Source organism: Gopherus evgoodei, chromosome 7 (genome assembly GCF_007399415.2).
Source record: "Gopherus evgoodei ecotype Sinaloan lineage chromosome 7, rGopEvg1_v1.p, whole genome shotgun sequence".
Classification (NCBI taxonomy): domain Eukaryota; kingdom Metazoa; phylum Chordata; order Testudines; family Testudinidae; genus Gopherus; species Gopherus evgoodei.
Genome location: NC_044328.1, coordinates 6,490,800 through 6,508,943, shown reverse-complemented (window position 1 = coordinate 6,508,943; position 18,144 = coordinate 6,490,800). Strand labels below are relative to the sequence as shown.

General features: G+C 43.6%; 1 protein-coding gene across 2 annotated transcripts in view; it reads right to left on the bottom strand.

Annotated features, from left to right (window-relative positions):
- Positions 1 to 18,144, bottom strand: part of CFAP58 (cilia and flagella associated protein 58) — a 105,281-nt gene that overhangs the window by 80,280 nt on the left and 6,857 nt on the right. For both annotated transcript variants that reach the window (XM_030569922.1, XM_030569923.1), the window contains exons 3-9: positions 17,499 to 17,647; positions 15,942 to 16,098; positions 13,433 to 13,627; positions 10,977 to 11,114; positions 8,734 to 8,893; positions 6,375 to 6,457; positions 3,981 to 4,172 (exon numbers count right to left, since the gene is read on the bottom strand). In XM_030569922.1, the coding sequence (XP_030425782.1) occupies positions 3,981 to 4,172; positions 6,375 to 6,457; positions 8,734 to 8,893; positions 10,977 to 11,114; positions 13,433 to 13,627; positions 15,942 to 16,098; positions 17,499 to 17,647 (1,074 nt within the window). The remainder of the gene's footprint in view (positions 1 to 3,980; positions 4,173 to 6,374; positions 6,458 to 8,733; positions 8,894 to 10,976; positions 11,115 to 13,432; positions 13,628 to 15,941; positions 16,099 to 17,498; positions 17,648 to 18,144) is intronic.

Below are 18,144 nucleotides of genomic sequence, written 5' to 3'. Positions count from 1 at the left end.
CTTGTGAGTTGAAACAGCTTGAAGGCTAGCTTCCCAGTAAATCAATGAGCTTCTTGGAGAGCTCTCCAATGTGATCTTCAGCAATTAATGGAACATGTCATCATCATGTTCCTGAGCACATCATATGAAATAAAGTGTTACAGAAGAATAAAGCTTGCTCAGGAAGAACAGGCAGGGAAAAAAGGGAAGAGGTGTTGCCTTATATATTAAAAATGTATACACTTCAGCTGAGGCTGAGATGGAAATAGGAGACAGACTTGTTGAAAGTCTCTGGATAAAGATAAAAGGGGTAAAAAACAAGGGTGATGTCATGGTAGGGGGTCTACTACAGACCACGGAATCAGGAAGAAGAGGAGGATGAGGCTTTTTTTAAACAACTAACAAAATCATCCAAAGCACAGAGCTTGGTGGTAATGGGGGACTTCAACTACTCAGACATCTATTGGGGAAATAACACAGCAGGGCATAGATTATCCAACAATTCTTGGAACGTATTGGAGACAATTTTTTATTTCAGAAGGTGGAGAAAGTTACTAGGGGAAAGGCTGTTCTAGATTTGATTTTGACAAATACGGAGGAACTGGTTGAGAATTTGAAAGCGGAAAAAGCTTGGGTGAAAGTGATCATGAAATGGTAGAGTTCATGATTCTAAAGAATGGCAGGAGGGAAAACAGCAAAATAAAGACCTTGGATTTCAAGAAGACAGACTTAGCAAACTCAGGGAGTTGGTAGGTAAGATCCCACGGGAAGCAAGTCTAAGGAGAAAAACAATTGAAGACTGTTGGCAGTTTTTCAGAGAGACATTATTAAGGGCAGAAAAGCAGACAATCCCACCGCATAGGAAAGATTGGAAGTATGGCAAGAGAACACCCTGGCATAACCAGGAAATCTTCAATGATCTAAAACAGCAGTTCTAAAACTGTGGATCAGGACCCCAAAGTGGGTTGCAATCCAGTTTTAATGGGGTCACCAGGGCTAGCTTAGACTTGCTGGCATCTGGGGCTGAAGCCCGAGCCCCACTGCCCAGGGTTGAAGCTGAAGCCCAAGGGCTTCACCTTGAGTGTTGGTGCTCAGGGAACAGTCTCCCTGCCTGGGACTCAAGCCCTTAGGCCTCCCACCACCCCAGGGCAGCAGGGTTTAGTCAGGCTCAGGCTTTGGTCCCCCCTCCTGGGGTCATGTAGTAATTTTTGTTATCAGACAGGGGTCGCTGTGCAATGAAGTTTGAGAACCCTGATCTAAAAATCAAAAAAGAGTCCTCAAAAATGTGGAAACTGGGTCAAATTACAAAAGATGTATATGAACAAATAACATATGAAGGGACAAAATTAGAAAAGCCAAAGCACAAAACAAGATCAAACTAGCTAGAGACATAAAGGGTAACAAGAAAACATTCTAAAAATACATTAAAAGCAAGAGGAAGACCAAAGACAGGGTAGGCCCATTACTCACTTAGGGGAGAAAAACAATAACAGAAAATGTGGAAATGGCAGAGGTGCTTAATGACATCTTTGTTTCGGATTTCACCAAGAAGGTTTGTGGCGATCGGACGTCTAACATACTGAATGCCAGTGAAAATGAGGTATGATTAGAAGAGGCTAAAATAGGGAAAGAAGAACAAGTTAAAAATTACTTAGACAAGTCAGATGTCTTCAAGTCACCAGGGCCTGATGAAATGCATCATAGAATACTCAAGGAGGAGGTAGCTAAGCCATTAGCGATTCTCTTTGAAAAGTCACAGAAGACAGGAGATGCATCCGACGAAGTGAGCTGTAGTCTACGAAAGCTTATGCTGAAATAAATTTGTTAGTCTCTTAGGTGCCACAAGTACTCCTGTTCTTTTTGAAGATGGGAGACTCTCCAGAAGACTGGAAAAGAGTAAATATAGTGCCAATCCTATAAAAAGGGAAATAAGGACAACCTGGGGAATTAGATCAGTCAGCTTAACTTCTGTATCCGGAAAGATAACGGAGCAAATAATTAAGCAATCAATTTGCAAACATATAGAAGACAAGGTGATATGTAACAGTCAGCATGGATTTGTCAAGAACAAATCATGTCAAACCAACCCGATAGCTTTCTTTGACAGGGTAACAAGCCTTGTGGATGGGAGGAAGTGGTAGCCGTGGTATATCTTGACTTTAGTAAGGCTTTTGATACTGTCTCACATGACCTTCTCATGAACAAACGAATGAAATGCAAACTAGATGGAGCTACTATAAGGTGGGTGCATAAATGGTTGGAAAATCGTTATCAGAGAGTAGTTATCAGTGGTTCACGGTCATGCTGGAAGGGCATATCAAGTGGGGACCCACAGGGATCATTTCTGGGTCCAGTACTGTTCAATATCTTCATCAATGATTTAGATAATGGCATAAAGAGTATATTTATAAAGTTTGCAGATGATACCAAGCTCTGAGGGTTGCAAATGCTTTGGAGGATAGGATTAAAATTCAAAATGGTCTGGACAAACTGGAGAAATGGTCTGAAGTAAATAGGATGAAATTCAATAAGGACTAATGTAAAGTACTCCACTTAGGAAGGAACAAACAGTTGCACACATACAAAATGGGAAATGACTGCCTAGGAAGGAACAGCACGGAAAGGGATCTGGGGTTCATAGTGGATCACAAGCTAAATATGAGTCAACAGTGTAACACTGTTGCAAAAAAAGCAAACATCATTCTGGGATGTATTAGCAGGAGTGCTCTAAGCAAGACACAAGAATTAATTCTTCCATTCTACTCTGTGCTGATTAGGCCTCAACTGGGGTATTGTGTCCAGTTCTGGGAGTCACATTTCAGGAAAGATGTGGACAAACTGAAGAAAATCCAGAGAAGGGAAACAAAAATGATTAAAGGTCTAGAAAACATGACCTATGAGGGAAGATTGAAAAAACTGGGTTTGTTTAGTCTGGAAAAGAGAAGACTGAGAGGGGACATGATAACAGTTTTCAAGTACATAAAAGGTTGTTACAAGGAGGGTGAAAAATTGTTCTTAACCTCTGAGGATAGAACAAGAAGCAATGGGCTTAAATTGCAGCAAGGGCGGTTTAGGTTGGACATTAGGAAAAAATTCCTAACTGTCAGGTTGGTTAAGCACTGGAATGAATTGCCTAGGGAAGTTGTGGAATCATTGGAGATTTTTAAGAGCAGGTTAGACAAACACCTGTCAGGGATGGTCTAAATAATACTTAGTCCTGCTATGAATGCAGGGGACTGGACTAGATGACCTCTCAAAGTCCCTTCCAGTCCTATGATTCTATAATAGGAAGCAATGGACACAGCACAAAGCTTTTGCAGAGATTCTCTGAGTAGCCCATGTATCCAGGGGCGGCTCCAGGCTGTTGCTGTTGCTAAGCCCATGCTGCTGTTGATTCACACCTGTTGTTGTGAATGTCAGCTAGATCAAAATTCGCTTGGGTGTGCATACGTGTTCTGTAGTTACATCTTTGGTTGCAGCCCAGCCATACCCTAAGAGTGGCTGAACTGCAGGGTTTCACTCTTGAGACAGGTGAAGGAAGTGAAGCTTGTCACCTGAGTGGTGCACTCGAGAGGGATTGCAAAGGAGTTTAAAGTGCAGCTCACCCTGTAACTATGACCCAGGTGCAGACCTGAATTGAGCTGTTGTTTTATGGGGCAATATGAAGGCAGCAGAGCCAAAGAGAAGTTGGTTAAGTCGGGAAAATCTGGCAGAGGATGGACATGGCCAAAATTATTTTTAAACACATGGAAGATAGGGGAGAAAAAAAGAGATGCTAGCCTAGAACCGTGCACAAATGTACAAGACAGTCCTGTGCGTAATAATTTGCCTAAAATCCACAAGCTTTATTAAAACCTTTGTAAACTCTCTGCAGAGCATTGATCGATCCTACCTATCAGCTAAATCTAAAATGTCAGGAATGGAATCTGCTCTCTTTCCAATTTTGACAGGGGGAGAGAGAGAGAGATGGATGAATCGTGTGTACACAAATCATCTCATACCTTCTGGGTGAGTTCACTAGCTTCATTGATGTAACGGTCTCTCTCTTTTTCCAGCTGGTAGATAATCTTCCTCTGCTTCTGAGCCTCATCCTTATAGTTCTGAATTTCTTCTTCCAAGTTCCTCTTGGACTGTTCATGGAGCTTTACCAAGTTCAGCTGCTTTTGAGTGACACTGGCAGCCTTAAGCAAGTTCTGCAAAAAGAATCCCGAAACAATTACCATCCATGTCTGTAACTCAGAATGCCGCACTCTACATGCTATGTTACATACTAGCTTCTGTCCAAGTGGGTTAGGGATGCCCGAGAGTCATTACACTTTATCAGATTTGCTAAATTAAAGACACTCAGTCTCCAAATAGGATCATGAGAATGTTTCCACGAGTCTAAAGCAGTGGTCCCCCAACTTTTTATGGCATGCCCACCCTTACTGGTAATGCAATCTCTCCGTGCCCCCCCGGAAGCCAGGGCCAGGATTATGGTCAGGGCCAGGGACCAAGGCCGGAGCAGGGGTGGTGACTGGGAGTGAAGCCACTGTTGGGGCCAGGAGTGGGGCCAAAGCCAGGAGCAGAGACAAGGCTGGAGGCCAATGCCAGGAGCAGAGCTGTGGCTGGGTCGCGGTGGGGGGCGTGGGCTGAGGCTGGGGGTGGCGCTGGGGCCACAGCCAGGAGCTGGAACGAAGCCACAGGTAGGATGCAGTCAGTGCTGACAGCTGGGACCATGGTCAGGAGCGGATGTGTGGTTGTGAGCCCTGCGCTCAGGTCAGGGTCATGGCTGGGGGCAGGGCTGGGCCTGGGGCTGAGGCCAGGGCCAGGAGAAGAGCCAGAGCCAGGAGCCAGAGCCGTGGCTGAGGGCAAGGCCCGAAGGAAGCTGGGGGCAGAGTGGGGCTGCTTGGCACTCCCTCCCCACCGACAATGGGGGTTGGCCCAGGCCCTGCTGCACCCGCCCCAAAAGTTCCTCTGCATGCCCCTGACGGGGGAACACTCCACAGTTTGGAGACCACTGCACTACAGAATGAGGCAGAGCCTATACTGGACTATTTTTTTAATCCTGCTCCCATCCCATCCTGTAATATCCACTCCTACCCAGTCCCGCGTTGTTCCTTGCATCTTTATCCCACTCCCATCCAAAACTTAGACCCCACAAGAGACAGATTCCTCATGTTACTTGAAAAACAATAAAACAAAAAGGAAAAAAACAACCCTCAGTTAATATATTGTATACATAAAGGGAATTCGGACACAATTTTTACCACTCAAAGAACAAAACAAATCTTGCTTAAACCATGTAAAAAATACTTTAACTCCTGTTACAATAGACGCTAAATGTCTTTCTATTCCTCACTTACATTTAAGTATTAAAACCTTTATTTTTTTAAAAAAAGAAAAACTTGCTTTACATTGCTGGAGATTTAGTTTTGTCCAGCAAGTTACTGCAGTTTGGGGGGTTTTGCCCACACAGTCCTGGCTTCAACAAAGTACATTTTACCTGCTCCCACTATTATGGCTGCAGGTCCTGTGGGACCATGGGTTCCTAGTTCTGCTAGAGGGCCCTAGAATGAGGCAGTATTTTTTAATTGGAAGCTGGGATACTGATGTTTGCATTGTAGAAGGAATGGAGAGGGATGTTCAGGAGGGGGGGATAATGAAGGCAGTGGGAAACATCTTCCAGTCTCATTTCCTAGTAACCTGGTTGAACCTGTAAACTGAGCAAGGTTGGCCTGCAAGTCACAGAAGGAGAATAAACAGGACACCAAGATCTCAGTTTAATCAAGTTGCTTTTCTAACCTCACTTTAAAAAATTCTTCAAAACTAAAGAATCAGTTTTTCACCCTCTTCAGAAGATGACCCTGTAATAGACTCATTCAGGATGCAGAACAATGTTTGATTCTCAACCAAGTGAGGAACCTAAACAATCACATTATAGAGTCAAATCTACCAAACTCAGTTTCGGAAATACCAATAAGCACAAGATATTATTGCCTGGTCTAAGAACCCTGGACATGTGAAAAATGGTAAGCATGAGAAATGAATCTAAATGGTGGCAGGAGACATCAGAGTTAAAAACAGACAAGGCTGTGATACTGACAGATGGTGTGTTTTTTATTAGCACAGCCCTAATTTGACTAGATTAACATTAAACTCGATATGTTGTAGATACTACAAGCAGAGGAGTAATCAACTTCTTAGAATATCAAATAACATGTTTGCAATAAAGGAAATGCACATAACACTTACAGCCCCCTGCTGTTTTATATGCTAATACTAAGAAGTCCCTTTTGTGCTCGCAGGTATAATGTTGTTCAATTCACAGAAAGTAGGGGAGTATGGTTTAAGCTACAGGCATCTTATATTGAAGGCAAGATATTTGTTCACCGCTGCTAGCAAAGCAAGCTCACCTTGTTTAATATGTCCCTTTCTCTCACCAGCTCATCTATGGCTTTCTTATCAATTTCTACCTGTTTTTTAGCAATCTCCAACTCTAAAAGCAAGAAAAAGATTATTAAACTCTGGGTTCAAACTGCGTAGCTGGAAAAAAACAAAGGTCTGTGGACTTTTTAAAAAGCTGTATTAATATTATGTAAATGGAGATATAATTTATGACCTCCATTTACAAGTTCAGGTGCCTACAATTAGTGAAGTTAATCCATATTTAGGCACTAGCGAAGCATTAGGCCAAGATTTTCAAAAGGAACTAGTGATTTTGGATGCCTTTGATTTTAACTTGAGACACCGTAAAGGAGCTGGATTTTCAGAAAATGCTGTGCACTCTGAAAGACATCTCAGGCTTGGCATCCAAATGAAGAGTCTCTTGAAATCACTAGTTCCTTTTGAAAATATTGGATTTAGATGTTGTGAGGAACTGGGAATGTTCTTAATGTTTTCTCTGAATACTGTGTTGGTGCCTCAGTGTCCCCATGGCAGTTCTTAAGTATCTGGCAGAGCAATGGCCAGTGCACCTAAATGCCTGACACTCTGTCTCCTAGCAACTGATGGCCTGGGCCCCTCCCCTGCAAAGGTGCCAGCTGAAGGTGTTGGAGACAAAGGGATCAGGTGACCTCCTGGCCCGGGAAAGGGGCTGAGCAGAGAGGAGGGGCTGAGGGAGGGGTTGTTAGTCTGGAGCTGGCTGGGGTCAAGGGTGGAGGGCAGACCTGGGGGTCTGGCTCACTGCCCCCCAGAATGGACCCAGCCGAGGGGTCCGGTTCGCTGTATCTACAAGCTCTGTTTTAGACCCTGTTCCTGTCATCGAATAAACCTCTGTGTTACTGGCTGGCTGAGAGTCACGTCTGACTGCAAAGTGGGGGTGCAGAACCCGGTGGCTTCCCCAGGACCCCGCTGGGGTGGACTCGCTGTGGGAAGCACACGGAGGGGCAGAGGATGCTGAATGCTCCAAGGAGAGACCCAGGAGGTGAAGCTGTGTGAGCTTCTTGCCCTGAACAAGTCTGCTCCAAAGGAGAGGAGGCTCCCCAAAGTCCTGACTGGCTTGGTGGGGAGCAGTTCCAGAGCATCGCCCGGTGACTCCGTGACAGATGTATAGAGTTGTTTTAATCCCTCTGGGTCAAATCCAGTCCTGGCATAAAAGGGCATAACTCCATTGGCTTCACTGGAGCTGTGCTCTCTGAAGACAATCTAGATTTGGCCCTTCATCCAAATACACAGAAGAATACATCACTAACAAAATAACAAAGAGGAAATGTTTCAGAGTAGCAGCTGTGTTAGTCTGTATCTGCAAAAAGAACAGGAGTGCTTGTGGCACCTTAGAGACTAACAAATTTATTTGATCATAAGCCCACGAAAGCTTATGCTCAAATAAATTTGTTAGTCTCTAAGGTGCCACAAGTACTCCTGTTCTTAAAGAGGAAATGTGCATCTGAAAGAGAAACTGACATGCTGATATCAGGAAGGCTGATAGGAAACACAATGCACTGGAATGCATGAGAACAATCCAAGTTGCCAGAAGGTGCATTATCTGTTGCCTTTCTCACCCATTCAAAGACAGGGCTGAATTTCCTGTGTCTTCCCTTTCACCAAGCATGAGGCCTGATCTGATGAAGCAACAGCAGAATGGTTGTTCTCTCAGAGAGAGATCCTTGCCTTTTACAGTTATGGAGATATGAATATGAAAGACAGCATGTCCCATACATAAAGTCATATAAAATACTTCATGTCCCATAGGTGCAGTTAGTTCAGTATACAACCTACAGACTAGGCAGAGCACAGGGAAGCACAGGCAACATGTCCACACTAGGTATATAGCAGAATGGGGCTTTATATTTCAGCACTTTGCTATAATTCAGTCTATTAATACATTGTGCTAGAGTCATCTCTGTACTGATATCATTGTAGGGCACAAAACTGCTAGGGTAAAAGAATGCCCTGCTTGTGCCTTCTTCCAATCATCTCTTTGCATCAGGGGCTGGTGCACTGGCAATACAGACTGGCACAGCAACACACACAGTGAGGGTATTTCCTGGGGTGGGCAGGGTTACACCTGCCACACAAAGGGGCTGCTGATCAGGCCCTTTATGTTTTCACCCATCACATGCAGCACTGTGTGAAAATTCCAAAGACCTAGGAGATATATGTAAGGGCATTACAACCATAGTGCCGTGCAGGCCCCTTTCATATGGTCCCATACAGGGCACCGAAGAGGCATGAGCTTGACTTGGAGCGTACACTGAATGAACATGATAACAAACAACACAACAGTGGCAACACAACACAACAGTGGCAACACAACAGTGCTTTAATTCCTACCTCTCTCTAGTCCAGAGATTTGGTTTCTTAGCGTATCTCTCTGGTATTCTGCTTCAACTTTTTGTTCCTCTGCAACACGCAGTTTTCTCTGGATAACTTCTCTTACCTTGGAGAGTTTTGAAATTTCATGACGCATCTGAGTCACCTCATCCTCCCTCATCTGTGTAGAGATAGAAGGGAGAGTGGGTGAGAAGGAAAATCCATTTAGAATCAACAAAAGGAAATGCTTCTTTGCTTAGCATATAGCATCTGTACAGGACTCAGTGGCACTGGAGGCCACTAAGATAAATGCTGTGGCTGGATTTAGAAAAAGACTGGAGAATGGCACCACTATTAAAATAATTTAAACAAAGCCAGCTGAGGCAAGGAGAAAGGTAAACAAATCTCTTGCTTCAGGGCATAAGAGAGATCAATAAAGAATTCCCAACTGCAGTCCATGCACAGCACTGCACAACTGGCTCAATGGATTAGGTCTGAGTAGCCTTGCCTCTCAGTGAAACATCAGCTACTGGTAACTGATGGTCTGATCTGATTCTCCATCCCTAAAAGCAGGAAGCTGGTAATTTATAGCTTTAAAAACCAAATCTTTGAGTCCACATCACGTTATGGAATCAGGAAATGAAGCTATTGATCCAAGACACTGCACTAAAAAGTTACCAGTAGTGATCATTGCACTAGTGACTGCAGCCAATCAATACATCAGAAATAATCCCCACACCTACTAAGAAACAAATAGAAATTGCCCTGCGGTGGCAGCAACACCATCACATTTTAAGTCTTCCACATCACAGTGTGCACTGCCCCATTCGCAGAATCAGTCACTACTAGAGACCTAATCCTGTGAGGTGCAAATACCTCCTGTGAGGAACTGTCAGCAGGACTTGGGCACACTCAAACACTGGACTTCAAGAAATTTGCAAACATTTACCTCACTCGGTGCCAGAGGTGCTTAGTAGTATGCCAGAGATGTCTGCACACTGCAGGATCAGGCCCCACCTACAGCACTTACCATAATGGGATCATGGCCTATGACTAGGGCACCCACAAGCTACGCAATACAAATAACAATCTTAACAATGAATTTTCATAAACCTATGCTCATACTCTGATGAAGTGTTAAGCTCCAACTTCCACGGAAGTGAGGATCAGACCCTTACATGGCTAATATCTGCCTCTGCACTCACCTTGAATCTTGTATTCAGTTCCTATTTGAACACAGTGTTTGTTAAATCTTATGCAAAGATGATACTGCTGGGAATAATAATCATGCTAGCTAACCGGGCAGAGTAATCTGGTTTTTCAATAGGTAATAAAAATGCCCTTCCAGTGTGCACAGCAATACAACAGAAAAACAAACTCCTACAGTGTCATCTCACTGGGGTTCCAGAAAAGGATCTTTATGTTACATTAGCTGTGGACAGATCTTTTAACACATCTGTTGGCATTTGTTTTCATTGTTTTAACCCATAGTGCCCACTGCAAGAAAGCTTCCTATCAGCAACTGACTTCTTTTAATTAGCTGAATCAGTTGTACTTTACTAAAGTTTGATAACCTATTCCTTTTCAGTCCTGTTTTCTAACATAGCTAGTGTTGTAACTGCAGCCATGCTCTTAGCTGTGGGAGGTCAGATTCAGCAGACATATAGTAATAATATCTACAGTGCTTTTCATTCCCAAAAACTCTTGAAATGCTTTAAAAACCATATGTAGCAGTCACTTTACCCACCGATGAAATGCAGCTATCTCTGGAGTGGTGCAAAACAGCTTTTTAACAGTGCACAGCAACACAAGATAACGGTTTAGGTCAGCAAGCAAATAACAACATACTGATTTGCATTTAACTTTCCCAATTGATGCCAAAGAGGAAATTTAAGTAGGCAGGATGTAGTACCTACATTGGAAGTTGGCTGGGGCTATATATTATTGGCTTCCAGCAGCACTCACAATATGCTGATCACTATACAAACATAAAGGATGGCACAGCCTCTCCCCCAAAGGACTTATAGTCTTAAAAAAGACTTTGACTTTGTTAAAAATATCATGAGGTCTTTAATGATCACAAGTAATCAGGACCTCAGTTTTCTGTCTCATCTGAAACAGCACAGTATGATCTGGTACTAGGACTGGGATGCTGGTATAGTACTGACTCAGAAGGAAGAATGTCATTTACTGAATCACCAACATCAAATTCCCGACAGCAGAGGGATGTGTCTGATGCCATGCAAATATGAGCTAGTACTTACTTTCAGCTCCACTGTTTTCTGCTGGTTCTCCTGTGTTATTTGTTCAAAGGCCATGCTGTGCTGCTCGTTCTCTTGCTGGAGTTTAGAGTTTCTCGTCTGAAACTGCTCAAGTTCTTTGGCAGCTCTTTCATTCAGGATCTGTTAGATTATGAAACAATCCAGATAATTCTTTTAAATCTAATTCGAATGTATCTACATAGACTGGCAGCACCTTGAGTCGCCCTGCGGGATCAGAGCTACTGAAGATTTTTCTCTTGATAGAAAAATTGTTCTTTATCACTGATGAAATTATTAATGTGCCCAGATATATGATAAATGTTCAGCGACTGAGAAAAATGACAACTTCTAATGAATAACGTAGCCAGCATCATTTTCTCTGGGAGCTTTGCAAGTCTCCCTCACAGGTGGTGGATAAATATTTTAATGCCTCTTTGCCATTTGGCAGGCATCACATACCCAGCAACTTGCTACAATCATTGCAAATGAGTATGAGATTCAAATTATTTTAATCATCTGAAGGGCAGGGGAGCTCTATTTTAGCAAGCAAATCCTACATTAATATGCCTATAACACTTCCTGGAGTGTGCAGTTGCTGACATCAGGGCACAGCTATTTTTCCCCTTTAATCTGTCTTCAATCAAAAGCCCAGAACAGCAGTTTCATGGTTTATATGGAGAATATATATATTTCGATATTGGAGCTGCCAGACTTTTCTTCTGCTTGATGGGATTTCCCCTGACAGACATTACTTTATAAGTGAGGAAAGAACTATCATATTTTTCGGTTCAAGCAGCCATGTGTGGCAGATTAATATGTACCGTGCTGTTTAAAAAAAAGTGTGTGGGCGGGATTCCCCACCCTCATTGCGTGCTGGGAGCACAGGGAGATATGGGAGGTGAGCATTGTGACTTCTGCAGCATAGAAGAGCCAGGACTCAGTTGTAATGACTACGAAGGGGATTCTTTATTGAAGCTGCTGTGGTTCTCTGACATAGGGTCATAGAATCATAGAAGATCAGGGTTGGAAGAGACCTCAGGAGGTCATCTAGTCCAACCCCCTGCTCTCCTAAATCCTGGGCGAAGAAGCCATGGACAGAGTACAGAAGTGATGAGAAAGCATTAGAGGAAGGGTATGACAGAGCATATTGCAGTTTCTGTGTGTAATATGAGCCTCTTGGGATACCCTAGCTAATAAACCTTGGACTGGGTTGGTGGATCCTGGGACTGTTCTCCAGGGCCTGCGCCAGACCCAATCCTGTTCTGAGAAATAATCAAGTTTTCCCTTCAACTATTCATGTGAATTGTGTTTATTAAGACTTTATACTGAATTAACAAAAACATTGTCATAGGCTTCTACCCACACTGACTCTTAGACCTGAAGGGATGAGAGAACCCTAAATTTATAAGACACACATAACTCCTCGAAAAACGTTCCCTTGAGGAAACATTGCTTTATAATTATTAGATCTCTCATGCTATTTACTGAAATTGCTTCTGTGGGCGCTTCTCAGAGTCATGGGAATAGATGAAAGATACAAACTAGTAGCAAAACACTGCTTAGGACTTTGCCAGAAAACCGGTTTGAAAATAGTACTTGGTTTAAAAAATAAAAAGACTTAAGATAATACTTCACACTTCTCTAGAGACTTTTATAATGTTTATACAAACATTCATTAGCTAAACTTCACAGTAAATTTCAGAGGTAGGTAAGTGTAATTTTCCCAGTTTTCCGATGGGGAAACCAAAGCACAGAGGTTTCCCAACAAAACACAGCAAGTCTTTTGCACAACTGGGAATATAATCTGAGTCCAGACTGCCAATCTGCTGCTTCTGACCGCTAAAACACACCAGCTTTGGGATATTTGGTCCCAATCACTGTGGTCTTTGCAAGAAGAGTCCTAAAAATCACCAACCAAGTGGAAAACCAAAGGTCTTTAAGAGTGAAAAAAACAACTTGTCCATAAGAAAAGGATAATACTGGACTGTCAGGCATTACTATTTTAATTAGGATTTAAACATCAAGACTGATATTTTCAACACAGCCTAAGGGAGTCAGGCACTCTAATCCCAGTGAATTTCATTGGCATTTGGGCACCTAAATCCTTTAGGTTCCAATGTAAATACCAGCCTAACATACTAACATGATTGAAGCAGAACATATCTGCATTCTGGTCAGAGTATAGAAAGTTCCTTTTACCATACATAATGATCCTGAGGCCATTTCTTGCCACAAATCTTTAGGCAGTACTCCCTGTTGATTTCAACGGGGGCTTCCGTTTAGTATGATATAGCCCCTCCAGTGACAGAGAGATCATCTTGATGATCTAATGAGTCTTCTCCATCCCTCCTTCTATTATGAAAATGCTAAAAGGACAACCTCATTTCCTCTGCGTCTGACATCTGACCTTGATACTATTACCAATTTGTGTTGGGAGATAACAGAACCACCTACTGTACCTTCTGTTCCTTGAGCTGCTGCTCCAGTTTTAGGAGCTCCTCTTTGTTCTTCAGCACATGCTGCTGCAGCGCCTTTATTTCACTCTGCTTGTTGTCCATTTCCACCTGAATAAGTTTAAGCTCCTTCTCCAGTTTGTCCTTCTTTCGAGACTCCCGGGATGCCTCATTCTGACGCATCTGGATTTCCTGCTGAAACTGCCATCACACAGTGATAGAGGACAGAAAAACGTTAGGGCCTTGTCTGTCTTTTATTCCAACAAATCAGGTACAGTTTCCCTTTATTCTTACGGGGCTTACCTTTGAGACACAGTGGCTTTTGTTTAATACTGCCTTCCACTGGATAGAATACGGAAGAACTGCTCAGAGGTAACTGCTCTTTGGAGAGCTATGCTTTTGGAACCCCAGATGATGGGCTCAAATTATTAATTACAAGGATTTCTTAGTCATCAATCACCATACTCTAAAAGAATCCAGCCAGAAGGCTCTGATGGATTCAACAGAGCTGAGGATACCTATCGCAGCTGAGAGTACCTGCCGCCCAAACGCCATAGATTTTGATCCTGAGGACTAACCGCAAGAACATTCCAGTAGGGATCCAATGGGGCTTTTCGGATGTTTTCATTTGTAAGTTACCCCATCTGATCCTTGGTTTACAGTCGCAACACTAACTTGGGCTCCAAGCTAATCTTGCCAGGACCATGGTTTGCTTATTGTACCTCACCAAACAAGCCATTTTTATAAACATTTATTACACACAAGTAAACAGTAAAGAAGGAGGGGGAAGCCACAACACCAAGGCAACATTCGTTGCAACATCTGCTCTTACTCCCTGCCTCTCTATAGAATCTTTTAAAAGGAAAAGCCCCTCACTTAACAGACTATAACGGTGTCAACTATCTTCTGCCTCCCTGGCCCAGCACCCCTCAGAGCCAGCAGGAGATGGGGAAGAGTCAGGATGGGCTGGTTCACCATGGATCATTCTAACCAGCACAGAATAGAGCAGTCCTATGTGGCTCCACCTAAGCCAAGACCACCGCTGCCTGCGCCTTCATCTGTGCCAACTACGAGCTAAGATGGAGCCCTCTGTCTCGGGGTTGTAGCTCAGTTTCTGTGAGGGCCAAAGCACGCTCCACAGCACACAACCTATCAGTGATGATGGCCAATGAGCAAAAGTTTGGCTCTCTGGTTCTGTTAAGCATCCCAACTTTTTAAGGCTCCTTCCTTTCAGCCCCACTGATTCTGCTCTCCCTCTCTGTGGCCCTTCCCTAGTCCTCCAACGTTTCCCTCCTTCAATAAGCTCACAGACCACACAACTCCCTCCCAATAGCCTCCAACAGACCTGGGTTCTCTCCCTGCTTAAGGACAACAGCTCCTCTTCCCAGTTACCACTGCCATCCCATGAAGATCTCATCATGCAACCTAGCAGATCCAGTGGTCTACTTGTTGAGCCACAGCTACTCTAATTTCAGATTTCATGGCTCTGTGCCTCAGAGGTAATGTGTGGGCCAGGAACACATTATTTGGATTTGCCAGAGTCTAGATAAAAGGTTGCCAGAAGTGATGGGCTTCTGGGACACACTTCCTTTAGATGATCCCACTGAAGGATCCCAAGGCCGGTTGCAGAGAGTGGACTGTGACTATGGTGAGAGCAGAGAAACAATGGGATCTGATTCCATGAAGAGTAGAACATACCCATAAGTCTAAGGGCTGGGGAAGGTCTTCCCCAGTAAATGTCTGAAAATGTTTTCCCCTGCTTTATATCATCTACTCTCTGCTCAGGAAATGAGAAACCAGGACTTGATATGGAACCCAGGTGTCCCACATGGCAGCGCAGAGCATGACCCCAGGCCTGCTTTACTGTTGTGCCTGACAAGAAGCCCTGGTGCTAACTAAAAGAATTCACCTCTTTTTGTTTTTCCACTCTTGATTTCAGGTCTTTCCTTCTCGCCTCCTCTTCCTTCTGCTGTCTCTTTCTCCCCTCCAAATCACACTCATTATTTTCTTTCACCTCTCCTTCCCCTATTGAATTTCTCCTTTCTGCGTATGGGAGCCTCCCACCATCCCCTGGCCTCTTGCTCTCTCCCCTTTACATGTCCGCTTATATATTCTCAGCCTTCTACACCTCCAGCAGGCTTCTGTAGTAAGAGGAACATATTCACAGTGTGATAACCCTCAAGGATAGAAACCTCCTGCAGACACGGAAGCTTCAAATGCAGGAGGGGACAGCCTCAAAGCGAGAGGAAACTATGACTCAGATATCTCCTTCAAATGCAGGAAATTTGGCAGCTCTGGAAGGAGTCAATAGTTGACAAACTGCTTTGCAAAGAAAATAGCAGAGAAATAAGGCAAAGGATATAAAGCACTGATGATGAACTCCTCATTGAGCCTCCGGAAAAGGTCTGGGATGTGAAATGGCCGGTAGCAGCATAGTAGTTAATGGAGATCAATTGCAAAGGTGGGGAATGGTTCGGACAAAGACGACTACAGCAACCTGGTGAGTTTCACAGACCTGATCAATGCTTTGTTCTGCCTCATTTTTTGCCCTCTCTGTTTCTTGCTGTTGCTCTGTAGCTTGGATTAGATTTTCACGTAACTTCACAACCTCTGACAAGAGCTGGTCTCTCTCCTTTGTTACTTCTTCCTTAAACCTCAGCAAATCCCGGATACTGGAAGAAAGGAAATAATAGTCAAGCAATGTCGCTGTCTCCTTTGGGCTCTCTCTTATACCAGAACAAGCTGTTTTGTGATGACTGGGAGTTTACTTCATTTTTAACAGCTTTTGAATTAGTCCACTGCAGCTGCCAATCAAATACATGAGCTACATACTGTATTCATGAAAGAGTCATGATCAAGGCAGATAGACCCAAAATGTAACCTACCATTCCATAAATAATACTGCCTTTATTTTCACTGCCCTCTTGGGTCTAAAATCCCACCAATTCCTCAAAACAAGAGTTGTAACAGACAAAAATTCCAGCTTCTCCATCCTGTGCCCCTTGGAAAGTCTTTCAGCCACCTCATTTTTGCACTATTTTCCAGGTTCCCTGCACTGCTGCATCCACTCTCTTTGCTGGGGTGGCTGTACCGATGAGGTCTTGCTGCTGCACAAGTCATAAATAAATGACACTTCCTGATCTGAGGAGCTAGCAGTCAAACTCTCTTCTAATATGGCAGCGCCTACAGGCCCCAACTGAAATCAGAGCCTCACTGTGGTAGGCATGCATAAATGCAAAGTAAGAGACAATCCCTGTCTTGAAAAGTTTACTGCATAAATATACAAGACAGGTAATGGATGGGAGAACACAGAGAGCGACAAAAGCAACTAGCCCAAGATCATCCAGCAGGCCTATGGCAGAACCGGGAAGAGAATCCAGGTCTCCCAACTTCCCATCTAGTCCAGGAGTGGCCAAACCACAGCTCGCGAGCCACATATGGCTCTTTTACAGTTGAAGTGGGGCTTATGGAGCCCCACCAGCCCCCATCTCCACCCACCGACTGTAGGGGAGCTCAGAACTTCTGTCCTGCAGCAGGGTGATAGGGCTAGGGGCTTCTGCCTAGCAGGGAGTGGGAGCTCAGGGCTGAAGTCCCAAACCCTAGCAGGCTCACCCTGCAGTGCTGAAGCCCCAAGCTTTGGTAAACGCACCCTAACTCTCAGACTTCTAAAGATTGTCGGAGGGTGTAAGTTTAGCCTCCCCACTGGACCACGCTGCCATCACGAGTGCAAAAGTTTGCAGGATCAGGCTCTCAAAATCAGACACAGATCAGAGAAGACAGGCTGGCAGGTCCTAGGAAAGCTGATAACTTACATTTTCATCTGGCCTCTCTGGGCCTGATCCAACATCCACTGAAGTCTATGGACCTGATTTTCTGTTGCCCTGCACTTTGCATCATCATTTGCACCAGTGAAAAGTGAGTGCAAAGTGGAAGTAAAACACTATTATTTTGATTTACACTCACTTTGCATTGGGGTAAGTGACTACACAAAGTGCAGGGCAATGGAGAACCAGTCCCACTGAGTTCAACGGGCATTGGATCAGGCTCTCTCTCCTTCATGGAAATAACTTACTTGTGCTCTTGACCCAGTGATAATCCAGATCCTTGCTCCACTAATTTAGTTAGGTTCATAATTTCCTCTTTCAGTGAGAGAATGGTTTCCTTTGCTTTCTGCTCCTTGTCATAGGCTGCATCCACCATTTTCCAGGCCTTTTCAATCTCCTGGGAAAATCATGGGAAAACAGTTTAGCAAATTAAATTGAATTCAGAATGAACAACAAAATGAAAACTAATTATGTTTTGTCTTAATTAATAATACAGGTTTTGGTGGACTATTCACTGTGGTCAGGGCATATTATACTATGTCAGTCAAGCGCTATCCATTTATAGTCAGTTGAGGATCTGGTCCATTTTCTCTAACAGACACACTGGCCTTTACATTTGCAAAGCCTTGTAATAAGATTTTGGTTGCATGACTCTCACTGAAGCCAATTGGAGTTTTATGGCCAAAAACTCACTCAACTCTGAGACTTCATGTCTTAAGGGATATTAAGAAAAAAAATCACAAATCTGTCTTAAAATGTTTCATCTACTCTAGTTACAAGTAACACCTAAATCATTATAACTGAGATTAGAGTAGTGGAAAAAAGACGTCTTTCCAGTTTACTTTGTGCATTTGTTGATGAGACTGTCACAGTTCAGTGCAACTGCACCTGCAT